Genomic DNA, 15,021 nt, shown 5'->3' on the forward strand with positions numbered 1-15,021 from the left:
AGAGCTTAGCCGTGCCCAGGCCAGTGATACTAGTTGTGACTTCACTGGGCCTGCAGTAAACAGTGAGAAGGCCGCGCCGCTGCCTTCTCAAACAGCTGATCGTCGGGGGTCCCGGGTGTCTGACCCCCGCCGGTCAGATGCTGATGATTTTAAACTGCAGAACCCCTTTAAGCTAGGAGGCTGAAATTTTGCAGGTTAGTAAAACTACTTAGGGTCCATTCACACATCAGTGTGTGTTTTGCGGATCCACAAAACACGGACAGCGGCAATGTGCGTTCCGCATTTTGCGGACCGCACATCGCTGGCACTAGGAGAATATGCCTATTCTTGTCCGCTATTGCAGACAAGAATAGGACATGTTCTATTTTTTTCAGGATCCGAATTGCGGACCCGGAAGCGCAGGTCCGCAATTCCGATCGGAGCCGCACATGGGTCCGCAATTCCGTTCCGCAAAATGCGGAATAGAATTGCGGATGTGTGAATGGACCCTTAGTCTAAGTCTCCTTGCAAAAATGTCTCATTGTATGAAGTTTATGCATGCATGCAACATAGGTACATTCTTGTGAGCTTAGTTCTGGTCAACATAAGGCCGGGTCAAAGATAAAACAGGGTGACTTGTGGCAAAAAAACATGCTTTTAGACGAGATTAATAAAAATAAAAAAAAGATTAAAAATTACAAATTTTAGATATTTCCACCCCAATAGTAGCAAAAATTGGCAAATATGATTATACAAAGAAATAGCATTTCGTATATCTGGTCTTCAAGTTGGTTGGAAAGCTGGTGTATGTGACCTTAATATAAATCGCATGGGCCATAACTCCTGGCAAAATTACAGCCTGATCGGACATGCATGTCATGAGCGGTGGGCAGTCAAATTAGGCCCTTAATAGTCATTTGTTTTGCCTATTTTGATGGCATGTAAAAATGGAGTCAAGCCTTAAGGCACGAAACTGTGCAAGGAGACTTAGACTAATTAGTTTTACTAACCTGCAAAATTTCAGCCTCCTAGCTTAACTACCTCAGATACTGTGCCTTGACAAATTTGCCACTTTGGGTTACGCAGCAAGCAGCACATTACAGATGGTTCATCATCAGCTGCCTGAAACTCTGGAACCAACAGAGGTCCAGATGAAAAAAAAATTAAGATTTCATTTTGGACCCTAGGGAACATATGTGCAAAATTTTATTCAATTTGGAGAGGGTCAGATTTCTAGGTTGGTCCACTTGTCATGGAATGAGCCAGATGTAACTTGTAGTGCATAAGCAGTTTCTCAGATGCAGCAGTGATAGAAATGTTTATTACTCGTCATACTTTTCTCCAGAGCCTTGACAGTTTAATTGTAAAGAAATTTTAAGCAAATACAAAAAAAAAAAAAAAAAAAAAAAGACAGGTGCCTCTTGATAAAATAGGCCTCCAGATGCCAGAAACACAAGTCTAAGTCAGTTGCTGGCATACAGTGGATATAAAAAGTCTACACACCCCCGTTAAATTGTCCGGTTTCTGTGATGTAAAAAAATGAGAAAGATAAATCATTTCAGAACTTTTTCCACCTTTAATGTGACCTATAAACTGTACAACTCAATTGAAAAACAAACTAAAATCAAGAACAAAAAAATATAAATATGGTTGCATAAGTGTGCACACCCTCTTATAACTGGGGATGTAGCTGTGTTCAGAATTAAGCAATCACATTCAAAATCATGTTAAATAGGAGTCGGCATACACCTGCCATCATTTAAAGTGCCTCTGATTAACCCCAATAAAGTTCAGCTGCTCTAGTTGGTCTTTCCTGAAATTTTCTTAGTCGCATCCCACAGCAAAAGCCATGGTCCACAAAGAGCTTCCGAAACATCAGAGGGATCTCATTGTGAAGTTAGTCAGTCAGGAGAAGGGTACAAAAGAATTTCCAAGGCATTAGATATACCATGGAACACAGTGAAGACAGTCATCATCAAGTGGAGAAAATATGGCACAACAGTGACATCACCAAGAACTGGACGTCCCTCCAAAATTGATGAAAAGACAAGAAGAAAACTGGTCTGCGAGGCTACCAAGAGGCCTACAGCAACATTAAAGGAGCTGTAGGAATATCTGGCAAGTACTGGCGGTGTGGTATATGTGACAACAATCTCCCGTATTCTTCATATGTCTGGGCTATGGGGTAGAGTGGCAAGACGAAAGCCTTATCTTACGAAGAAAAACATCCAAGCCAGGCTACATTTTGCGAAAACACATCTGAAGTCTCCCAAAAGCATGTGGAAAAGGTGTTATGGTCTGATGAAACCAAGGTTTAACATTTTGGCCATAATTCCAAAAGATGCGTTTGGTGCAAAAACACACTGCACATCACCAAAAGAACACCATACCCACAGTGAAGCATGGTGGTGGCAGCATCATGCTTTGGGGCCGTTTTTCTTCAGCTGGAACTGGGGCCTTAGTTAAGCTAGAGGGAATTATGAACAGTTCCAAATACCAGTCAATATTGGCACAAAACCTTTAGGCTGGGTTCACACTTGAGCGTTTTACAGCGCGTTCAAACGCGCTGTAAAACGCGCTGTAAAACGCCCTACGCTCAAACAAGTACTTGAGCTTTTTTGGGGCGTTTTACAGCGCGTTTGTGGCCATAGGACATTGCAGTCAATCACACAAACGCGCGTTTACTATTGCAAAAAACGCGCATAAAGAACGCGCGTCAAAAACGCGCATATCAAAGACGCTCAGGTCGGAACCCAGCCTCAGGCTTCTGCTAGAAATCTGAACATGAAGAGGAACTTCATCTTTCAGCATGACAAAGACCCAAAGCATACATCCAAATCAACAAAGAAATGGCTTCACCAGAAGAAGATTAAAGTTTCGGAATGGCCCAGCCAGAGCCAAGACCTGAATCCAGATCACCCCACAGATTTTCGATCGAAGAGGGCTGTGCACAGGAGATGCCCTCGCAATCTGACAGATTTGGAGTGTTTTTGCAGAGTTGGCAAATCTTGCCAAGTCAAAATGTGCCATGCTGATAAAATCAAAAGGTGCTTCAACCGTAGTTTTTTTATTTATATTTTTTCTTCCCTCTACCTAAAAGATTTCAGTTTGTTTTTCAATTGAGTTGAACAGTTTATAGGTCACATTAAAAGGTGGAAAAAGTTCTGAAATGATTTATATTGGTCTCATTTTTTTACATCACAGAAACCTGACATTCTAACAGGGGTGTGTAGACTTTATATCCACTAAGTTACAGTAAATGCAGAGGGCCATGATTGGCTCCACCCCTCCTGCTGAGCGCTAACCCCTTTCTCAGCACTTTATAAAAGTGACAAGAATCTTAAAAAGCTGCAAATCCTGGCGTAAATATGACATGTACCAAAACCTGCGACTTTTTAAACGCCATAATAGTAGTGCAAATGCATTGATAAATGCCTCTCGATGAATTCAAATTTTGCATGCTGTAAGTCTTTTACTTCTTGCTAACGTACCAAAGAGTTTGTGGTCTTGTAACCACAGACATGCATAGGACACAAAACATTAGGAAACTACTTGCAAAGTAGCAGCATTTTATTGCTCAAATAAAGTAATCTAAAAATGTGATTATATATATATATATATATATATATATATATATATATATATATATATATATATATATACACACCCTTAAAAAAGCCTGACCAATGCAGAGTCTGGAAATTAAATGTATTTTTTTCGATAGCATCAAAAACATGATCTGTTACACTAAATTATACGTACAGTTCTGGGTCCAGAGTGTCGTTTTTCCGTTTGGAGAACTGGTCTTTACTGATAGTTCTAAAATGAACACAAAACCAAGTCCGTGAACAAAAAGACAAAAAATGTAGACTTTAAAGAGGACCTTTCACCTATTAGGACACTGTGAACTAACTATACTGACATGGAGAGCGGCGCCCGGGGATCTCACTGCACTTACTATTATCCCCGGGCGCCGCTCCGTTCTCCTTCTATGCCCTCCGGTATCTCCGGTCACAAAGTTATGGTAGGCGGAGTCTGCCCTTGTTCTGCTGTAGCGCTGGCCAATCGCATTGCAGAGCTCACAGCCTGGGAGAAAATAACCTCCCAGGCTGTGAGCTCTGCGCTGCGATTAGCCAGCGCTACAGCAGAACAAGGGCAGACTCCGCCTACCATAACTTAGTGACTGAAATCTCTGCCTACTATAACTTAGTGAGCGGAGATACTGGAGGGCATAACAGGAGAACGGAGCGGCGCCCAGGGATAATAGTAAGTGCAGTGAGATCCCCAGGCGCCACTCTCCATGTCTGTATAGTTAGTTCACATTGTCATAATAGGTGAAAGGTCCTCTTTAAACATGTTTTTACCATAACAGTTAAAGAATCACTCCCACAAATTATTTTATTCTCTGACCTGTTAGAAAGGTCCATAAGTACAAAGTAAACTAGTGACGGTTATCTTCTTACCAGAATGTTTGGCTGTTCTTTCATCTTGTGGCTGGCACTCAAATAGATGGACTTACATGGACCAGTCCATGTAAATCAATCTATCTGAGTGCCAGCCAGAAGCCTATATATTACTACTACAATTTTGTTCTGCTGGAGAGAGCACCTTTGCCGTGATTGTAGCTAAGGTCGAGCCACTGGTACAACGATTTGATCTTTCATCTTGGCAGTACTAGGTCAGCAAAGAGAAATAAAACTCCTATATTAGATAGGAATCCCATTATTACTTAGCAGTTTTCCCTCCGAGCAACAGTAATCTGCCAGTATAATAGTAGATGTAGAATTTAGGATGACAGTATAATAGCTCCATTGTTCTCTTGATAGGCCTAGATAAGGTGCTCACAGAACAGTTCAGTGTAATGCTCTGAATCACTACAGCTGGACTGCCTCTGGTCTGAGGAAAAAAAATGTCAAGCGAGGCCGTTTGCAGTGCTAAAAGTCCAAACTAAGGCCTCATGCACATGGTTGTTTTGGTCCGTATCCGAGACGCCTTTTTGGACTTCAATGGGGCCACATCCGTTGCTCCGTTCCGTGGTCCTGCAAGCAAAAAAAAACAAAAAAAAAAAAAAAAACACGTCCTATTCTTGTCCGCGCTTTGCGGACAAGAATAGGCAGATATATGTAAAGGCTGTCCGTGAAGTTCCGCAAATTTCGGAATGCGCACACACCATCCGTGTTTTGTGGATCAGCAAAACACACCATGGTTGTGTGCATTCGGCCTAAGGATGAGCTTAAAGAGCCAGGGCATGAAGTGGAATATAAGTAGTGACAAAAAAAAATGTCCAGAAAACCATCAGCCAGTTTTTTTTTTATATATATATATATATTAAGAAAAATATACATATGATATTCAAAAGTTGAAAACCATACGTAATACAGTACACAGTATGAAATAGTAATACAGTAATTATAAACTTTGCTGGCAGGGTCCATTTAGCTTCCCCTGTCTGGACTTTTAGCATGGCACTGCAAGCAGTTAACGCTGTCAAGACCAGGGAGGGTCAATGGTTAGTGTCTCAGAGTCCCCTACTTTCCCTATACTATCTCAATAGTGTGGCTCAGGGCTTCTGACATTACACTATCCAATGTGACTGCTCCACTGTGGACTTCTGATCCTCATACCATACTGCCTTTGCAAATACATTAAGGACAATTTATGGTATCTAGCACACATTCTTACTCATGATTCTCGATATACACAGATTTCTTGCATTATTATTAAAGGTACTAAAGGCTCTCTAATTGTGGTGTGCCTTGCTCTGTACTGCCCTTTGTATACTTAAGCATCATTGATTACAGTGAATCATGCCTGCCACAATCTCCACCCACTAATTGTTCTTAATGTCTGTTATGGTGGCTGTGTTTGACTGGCACAATAGGGAGATCAGTTTTGGTACAATATTGATTTTGTGGCTAGCACAGTTTTTTTTTTTTTTCTTGGTTTAACGAATAGTGTTATCACTAACTTGGCTAAGAAATCCCATTCATTTTGTGTTCTGTGTCTGTTTGGGTGACATGTTCATTATCTAGCCCAGTGATGCCCAACCTGCGGCCCTCCAGGTGTTTCAAAACTACAACTCCCAGCATGCCTGGACAGCCTACAGCTATAAGGGCAGGCAGGGAGTTGTAGTTTTGCAACAGCTGGAGTGCCACAGGTTAAGCATCCCTGATCTAGCCCGTACAAGAGCGCAGAGCTGTCATTCTAATCCTTCCCCTATTATTCTGAGATTACCTTGCAGATAAACTCTTCCTAGAGCAGCAGTGTTGTAAACAGATTCTCCTGTCTCATTCAGAGCTTGTCTGTGTTGTATAGAGTATTTTTTAAAGAGTAAAGGCAATTAATTTTTAGCTGTAAAAGTTGCAGGGGAAATATTACGTCTAAATTAACTGTAGCAGTTGCACATACAGGCACAGGGTTTCACAGTACAGACCAAGTATAGTCAAGCCTGTGCTTAAGGAGACTATCGCCACTATTACAGTGATATTAAAGAGAACCTGTCACCTCCAACAAACATCTCAGCGGCCTCCTTGCTTCAAGTCACAATGACCACGCCCCCTTCCCTGTGACTGACCACACCCCCTTCCCTGTGACTGACCACACCCCCTTCCCTGTGACTGACCACACCCCCTTCCCTGTGACTGACCACACCCCCTTCCCTGTGACTGACCACACCCCCTTCCCTGTGACTGACCACACCCCCTTCCCTGTGACTGACAGCCGGCAGTTCGGCAAAGCCAGCCGAACTGTCGTGTATAAGTGCTGTCAATCACAGCAAAGGGGCGCTTGCCTGACTAGAGAAGGGGCCGCTGCCTCCATGACTTAAAGCCTGACTAGAGAAGCGCGCCATAAGGGGATTAAAGAACGTTTTTACAGCTTTTGCTTCATCTGCCTGCAGGAAGAAAATGATAGTTACAAACATGCTGCTGGCTACTCTAAGGTACTGCTGCCAGCTTGGGATGTTTGTTGGAGGTGACAGGTTCGCTTTAACACTGCCAGAACCCCATAATAGGAGGTGCAGGCAAGGTACAGGGGTTCTCCGTTTCCAAATAAAAAAAGGCTGCAAGGGAATTAGGGGCGAGAAAGGCCTTGTTCATTATTAAAACTGCGGCAGTACTATTGGGGCATAATTTTAAGGCCTCATGCTCACAACCGTTTTGGTCCACATCCGAGCAGCAGTTTTTGCGGCTCGGATGCGGACCCCTTCATTTCAATGGGGCCGCATAAGATGCAGACAGCACTTCATGTGCTGTCCAAAGCCGTTGCTCCGTTTAGTAGCCCACAAAAAAATATAACATGTCCTATTCTTGTCCGTTTTGCGGACAAGAATAGGCATTTCTACAATGGGCCACCCGTTCCGCAAATTGCAAAAAGTACACGGGCAGCTTCCATTTTGCGGCTCCGCAGTTTGCGGACCGCAAAAAAATGGAACAGTCGTGTGCATGACGCCTAACTGGGAGAGCACTATGGGGAAATTAGTACTACAGGCAGCACTATAAGGTCGTATTTATTTGATTACTGGGGCATTAATTAATATTACTGAGGGCCCTATAAGGGCACATTTCTTTCTAGTGGGACACATTATGGAGGCTTTATTAAAACTAGGGGCACTACAGGAGCATTGGTACCACTAGGGGAACTATAATTGATTACTTTTGGGACATACTAGGGGGCTTTATTACTACTCAGGGGCACTATGGTGCATGTCATTACTAATAGGGACACTTTAGCTGGCATTTGTAGTAGTGGGGCACAGTGGGGGCTTTGTGGTCAGCTTTAGTACTAATGGGGCACACAGGGATTTAATAGTAATTGGCCACTGTTGTGGGCTTTGTTATTACTGAGATACTATAGCGGGGCATTAGTACTAATGAGGGCACTAAAGGCAGGCATTTTTACTTATGGAGACATTACTACGACTACTAGTGACATTATGGTGGGCTCTACTACTAGGGGCAACATAAGGTTAATTACTACTTGTGGGGGCATTACTACTGGAGGACTTTGGGAAACAATTACTAGTATGGGCACTATGGGGGCAATCTCACTTGCTGAGGACAATGGGAGACATTATGGCCTATTACTACAAAGGGCACTCTGGGGGAGAGAATTATTATTGGTGGGACTTTTGGGAGCACTACTGCTGTGGGCACCCTGGCACAGTATCAGCTTACCACAATTATTTCTGGGGGACATGGTTTACAGAACTATTAGTTGGGGGCACTATTTGCTGAATGCAATACTTTTGTGGGCACTTTATGGCAATACTTCTTGAAGGAGGCACCATCTGTATGGCACTAGTATTTTCAGGGGGATTATTTGTTTCTGCATTATAATATTGGGGAGCACAAGGGCACAGTATTGGGGGTGACAGGATGGGGTGTTCAGTAGGTGGACCGGATGATGTAAAAGTAGAAAATGATGTCTGTGTGGTGAACTCTGTAGAGACGACACATAGCTAAAGAAAGCCATCATGGAAGTCTGGTCAGAATGAAGAAGATGAAGAACAAACATGTATATCCGAGAAGACATCACTGGATGTAATAATTATGTGGTGCTGTATTCTCCTGTTTGGTAGTGCTGAATTTAATTTAAATAGTCATCCATCATGGGTTCTAATGTAGTGGTTGATTTGGGCAGGAAGATTAACGCTGCATGCTGTGCTATTCATTCTGTCAAATCTAAAGAAACTGCTTAGAACAGAGCCTATGACAGTGGCATGAGAACAGCCTTATTTTGTTAACATGAATTGCTGTTCGCTTCCTGAAATAATTCAGTCATGCTAAAATGATACTCTTGGTCCACACTTGTCCATAGAAACCTGAAGGAAAGTCAAATTATACATTTGCGCACATTGCTATCCAAACAAATGTGTGAATGTGGCATTTGTACATAATGCATACACTTACTGCAACAAGAAAACCTTAAACATGGACTGTAAACCAGTACCAACAAGTAAATCGCATGTTACGATGATCAAATTTGCAATTGACATTGACATGACACACACATGCACAATATAGACAAAAGTGTTGGGACATGCTTCTTAAACACTTAATTCAGGTGTCTCATGCATTCTGCCTTTATTAACATTTGTGAAGGAATGGGGCGTTCTAAACAGCATGCACTTCTAGCTGCAGAGTTTCAACCATCCTTTGGCATTGGCCTCAGTGCAAAAATTGCGCCAGGAGCTTCATGGCATGTCTTACTACGGCTAAGCAGCTGCATGCAAGCCCTACATTACCAAGCCTGAGATGGATTGTAAAGCACACCGCCTCCACTGGACTAGTGGTGAAAAACATCCTGTGGAGTGACAAATCATGCTTCTCTACCAGGAAGTCTGATGGATAAGTCTGAGTTTGGCAAATACCAGCAGAATATTACCTTTTGACTGCACTGCACTACCTAATGGGTGGTGAGGGATAATGACATGGGTTGCTTTTCGGGGGTTGGCCTAGGCCCCTTAGTTCCAGGGAAGGGAAATGTTCAAGGGAACCTGAAAACTGCAGTCAGTATGTTAAATAACAGGAGGAGCTAAGCAGATTGTTAGAAAGTTGCACGGGACATGATTCAGTAACACTTGTAATTAACACATTTAAATCTCTGTTCTTTCTGACTTCAGGTGTAGATAGGGCTATCTTATCTTATTCTATATGTGTATAAAGAGATGGCAGTCAGTGACTGATAGCTGTTTACAGGGGCGATCTTAAGGGGTTGTCTCATCTTAGACATTGGTGGCATATTGTTAGCATACGCCACCAATGTCGGATAGGTGCATTTCCCAGTGGTGGGACTCACACCTATCTCCAGGGGACCCTTATAGCGAGTGGGACATTCTTTTCCATAAGACTGTCAAAAATAGCCAAGAGCTGGTTCGGCTATCTCGAGCAGTCACATAGAAGTGAATGAAGCAGTGGCCATGCTTGCATTCTCCAATAATTTCTATGGGACTTCCGAAAATATAGAAATTAATTGAGAGCATGCTGCACAATCACCCTCCTTCACTTTTAGGGACACGTTCTGGAGATAGACGCAGGTGTCGCCTGAAACCTGACTTTCAAGGCATATCCTGCAAGTTAGAAGTTTTACTGAATCTTTTCCCACACAACTATGTATCAATGTGCTCAGCATCTCTTGCTGCCAGGAGACTGAAATGCATTTTGTGGTGACAGGTCCTCTGAGCATATCAAGAAATTTTGGACACTTGTATCATTCGTCTTGGTGGAAACAGTTTGAAGTAGGGGCTTCTCTGTTCTCCAGTGCATAAAGCAGTGGTCATAAAAGCAAGGTTGGGTGTGGGAGAACTTGACTGGGCCACACAAAGCCCTGACATCACCACCAATGAACACCTTTGACAACACAAATGCTCTTCTAGATGAATGGGCAAATATTCCCATATACACAATCCAAAATCTTCTACAAAACCTTCCCAGAAAAGGCGAACCAACTCCTTATTAATGCCTATGAATTTAGAAGGGATCTCATAAAAGCTCCTAGACAGTAGCTGTAATGTGTAGGTCTCCCAAAACCTTTGTCCATATATAGTGTATCTATAGTCACACATTATATTTTTATACACAAGTTAAAATTTAAAATGATTAACTTACGTTTGTGGTTGTGTAGGGTCGTCGCCTAGAGACACACTCTCCCCTTGGATCTCGTTGAAGCATTTTTCACAGAAGTGGTACCTATCAGCAAGAAGGCCATATTTGGGTGAACTGTGCGTTCACGCAACCACAGCCGAACCACGTGAGACGGGAAGCCATCAGTCAGAGGATGTTGCAGGAGAGACACAGGGTGTACGCAGGAGGTCACATCAGGCCAAGCCACGAGCCCAGGTAATTTTTTTTTTAATTTAAAGGATTTTTGGGATTTCATTGCAATCAAAGCCACCACAGGTACAAGCAAGGGAAGGGCAAGAAATGAACATAAAACAGAGAAAAAAAGCAGGGTTGGGGTGGGCATGACGAAAGCCAGACAAGACAGACAAAGCAGAAAGCCAATGCAAAGCACAGATTAGCAAAGGATTCTTTTGAAATGGAATTACAAGCAGCAAAATCATTACAGCAAATCAAAGGGAAGATTAAACAAAAACTAATAAAACAAAGTTCAGAGACAAGGGTACAGTTTGTCATCTTGCTCTGCTTCAAATCAATACACACATTTAGATATAGATTGAACAAGTTCTGTAAAAAAGAGTAACTGTCACAACCAACAGTATTCGATTGTGCCAATGTAGCCAAGTTAAAATATCTTACTAACAAGAATTTGGGACAAACGGAACACAGCATTAATCAAGGTAGATTCAGAGTACAGGGGTTTTTGTCTGTAGTCTCAGCACAAACCTCCATAGGAAATTTGAAGGTGTAATGCAGGGAGTTGTGCAGCACTCCTCCACACCAATCAACGCTCATGTCTACTGGCACATACACATACAATGCTACTGCACTGCAGAAAATAGGCAGTGTCAACGAAAGACCGCAGCCCCCGTCTAAGGAGAAGAATTAACAGGGAAAGGACATATCAGCAGATGGAATGAATGCCGGAACTGACTGCAGAGCAGAATAAGAATGGGAGGAGGGTGCTCACAGCCCAAAGAGACCGTGTATGTAACCAGCAAGTATCTATCATGAAGACACTTTATTTTTTTTAGGTCTTCAGGTTAAAAAAAAATATATATAAAAATTATTTTAGTACGGTTTAGATTCTGTTCACATGTTTTGGCACAGAAGACCACTGGAGCAAACAGAATTGACTTGATATTTAAAATGTTTTATTTTACGGGCAGATATTTTGCTGCAGTGTGTGGATTAGATTTGTTAAGATCTCATCCACTTTGCTGATACTGGAATAATCTGTGGATTTTCCACACCGTGGAAGTGCAGTGACTTGTCCCTCCACATTTTCATGTGTGGACAGGGTCTTATAGTAACAGCTGTTACTAAAACAAGTGTTCCCTCTATTCCATACACCGTGTCAGGCGCTGTGCATGTGAACACAGCATCTTACAACTTGAGTGTCTGGTATGCGCCTATACAGTGGACTTAAAGAGGAACTATCACCACAAAATGCAATCTGCAGGTTGTTGAGCAGGAGAAGCTGAGCAGATTGAGATGTATATATTTTACTGAGAAAAGATTAAGTACACCATGCAATTCATACATCTAAATATTCCTAACTTAATTGATCACAAGGGAGTCACTGACTGACTGCTATCTATGTATACACAGAATGCCAATCACTGATAACACCTCCCATGTGAACAAAGTCAGAAAGAGGAGAGATTTAAATGTATAAAGGCACATTTATACTGTACATGTAAAGGTGCTGCAGATCACCCGATGAATGAGCAAAACGCTTGTTCAAATGGGTGATCTCTGGTGCAGACGCCTCAATCCTCATTTCTGGGAAGCAGATTGTGCTTTGTGAAAAGCAATCTGCTGCCCAGAAATAAATTCATTTGTACGAGGATGAGCGACAGCAACAGCCACCGCTTGTCTCCATGTAGCGGAGGAGAAAGTTTCACTGACGAGCAGATAATTGTCTGCTTGTCAGCACAGTGTAAACACGCTAGAAATTACAAGTTTTACTGACTATATAGCAATCTGCTCAGCTCTTCCTGCTCTATAACAAGCTGCCTGCAGTTTGCGCTGCATTTTGTGGTGACAGGTTCTCTTTAAATCTGCAACCCCAATATACATTGGCTAGTTTAAGGATCAGGACATCGCCATAAATTTCAGTGGGCCATCCTGTGGTAATAAAACTATGGGACTGTCAAATGGCGAGTGACTAGTTCCACACACTTCCATGTAATTTTACTTTTGGTTGAAACACACCATTAATTTAAAATTCGTTGTAACAAACAAATTAAAATTGGTTGCAAAGGTGGGCCTGTTTCATGGGGTAAGACGCTTTAGTTGGCCATACAAGAGACAGCTGTTAGCTGAATGCTCATTTGGACATTGAGAAGTAGGGATCGGCAGAGCATCTATATGTAGGGAGTGAGAGAATCAAGTTGCCAAAAGCACTCATCCACTAAGGGTACAGATTAGAACATATCTGACCCACATCAAAGGACCGATACGTGTATGAGGACAGACTGCTGGATTTAGCTCATAATTATCTATGGCCGGCTTTTGGGAGACAGCATGGTTTAGTAGGAAAGCAAATAAATACTGAGAAATCTGCATCATGATTAGGGCCAATATGTCAAAATGATCCAAGAAAATAAAAATGTCAGTGGGTTAAAGTTGGCTATGCACATTAGATAGCTGTCAAACAAATTCTTGTTCAGCAGATGGCTATCCCTCCCAATCCATCCAAAACATACATGCCTGGCCAAGTGTGGATGTGAAGAAAGCAGTATCGACACCTCTGGCAGGGGCTTCTCTCAAGAAAAGGGCTGGGAAAGCTGACAAAGGGACAGTCACTTGCATAGATGGTCGGCCATTCTCACTGAAATCAGCAGTGCCAGCCGACATTACTCTTATGGCTTTAAGGCTTTAAGGCTATACACACTTTTGGGAGCAATTTTTTTTATTATTGCATTGTATTTATTTTGAGACATTTTTACATTGGTCTTTATAAAAAATATGGCATCCTTTTTCTGTACATAGCTGAGATGCTCTAGTAGTTTGGATTTTTTGTCTTCTGTCAGACCAGGAGCAGATGGACTCCTTATATCTGCTCTATGACCTCCTAAACACTTAGCTCAGTTCTGATCTTACTGATAAGAACTTGGCTTAAATAAGTGTTTATGATCTCTTAGTAGTTCAGAGATGAGGTTTATTAAATGACCAATGTGAAAGTACCAGCTCACACAGCTAGAAAAATAGTTCCCATTGACACAAAAGCTCAATATTTTTAATAAAGAATATAAAATAAAATAAAAATGACTTAGCCAAAAATGAGTAACATGCAATCATAAAAAAAGAATTGTCCCTGAAGGTGTACATAACCTTTAACTTCATAGCTTATGGGAATGGAACATTTTTATTTCACTTAGATACCTGTTCCAAAAAAGCTGAAATTTGCAAAAATACTCGGTTCCATGAATGACAGCAGAGCAAAACAACAAACTTAGAACAAACCCGTAACATGACAAATGGAACAAGTCACTCTATGACACTAGCAATGTTGCAATGCCAAAGCAATATTTTTAAAGTACACCATTAAATGTGAAGAACCACAAATTCAATCTAAGTTTATTCTGCCAGCTATCCCTACCATGAGATAGTAGTACCTTAAATGCAGGCTTGTGCCAATGTGTATTTTTAATACAGCCCAACAAAACTGAAGTCATGGGGTCATATTGGCCTCAAACATTACATATGAAAAAGATGTGTGGACAATATCACCTATAAGCTATTATTCTGATTGTAGATTTTTTTTCTATTATTTCCTGAACATGATTATTGGGCCACCATCTTGACAGAGCAAAGCAACGAGCCTCCCTAGCATCGCGGGTGACACTAAGGAGGCTCGTCCCAGTCTGCCATTGGCTGCTCCCAACCCCGAATGTTTTCATCCGTGCACGGGGAGGAACAGCTGTGCGGCAGTGTGGGGACCAGGAGCGATGCAGAGACACAGGTAAGTAGAATCAGTGTGAGGTCGGTCCTCCCTGTGTAGTGGAAGAGATCGTGGCATATAATAGCAGTGCTCTCCTCCACTAGTGAGCAGGTGAATGCTGGGAAACAATACTTCCTTCCCAACAATCGTCTGGTATAATACAGCCTTTAGGCCACTTTCACACGGGCGAGTATTCCGCACGGATGCGATGCGTAAGTTGAACGCATTGCACCCGCACTGAATCCTGACCCATTCATTTCTATGGGGCTGTGCACATGAGCGGTGATTTTCACGCATCACTTGTGCGTTGCGTGAAAATCACAGCATGCTCCTCTTTGTGCGTTTTTCACGTAACGCAAGTGCGGTGCGTTTTTCACGCACGGTTGCTAGGAGACGATCAGGATGGAGACCCGATCATTATTATTTTCCCTTATGACATGGTTATAAAGGGAAAATAATAGCATTCTGAATACA

General features: G+C 42.2%; 1 protein-coding gene across 2 annotated transcripts in view; it reads right to left on the reverse strand.

Annotated features, from left to right (window-relative positions):
• EP300 (E1A binding protein p300) overlaps positions 1-15,021 on the reverse strand; it is a 256,187-nt gene that overhangs the window by 86,330 nt on the left and 154,836 nt on the right. For both annotated transcript variants that reach the window (XM_040408432.1, XM_040408434.1), the window contains exons 20-21: positions 10,587-10,667; positions 3,742-3,798 (exon numbers count right to left, since the gene is read on the reverse strand). In XM_040408432.1, the coding sequence (XP_040264366.1) occupies positions 3,742-3,798; positions 10,587-10,667 (138 nt within the window). The remainder of the gene's footprint in view (positions 1-3,741; positions 3,799-10,586; positions 10,668-15,021) is intronic.

Source organism: Bufo bufo, chromosome 9 (assembly GCF_905171765.1).
Source record: "Bufo bufo chromosome 9, aBufBuf1.1, whole genome shotgun sequence".
Lineage (NCBI taxonomy): Eukaryota > Metazoa > Chordata > Amphibia > Anura > Bufonidae > Bufo > Bufo bufo.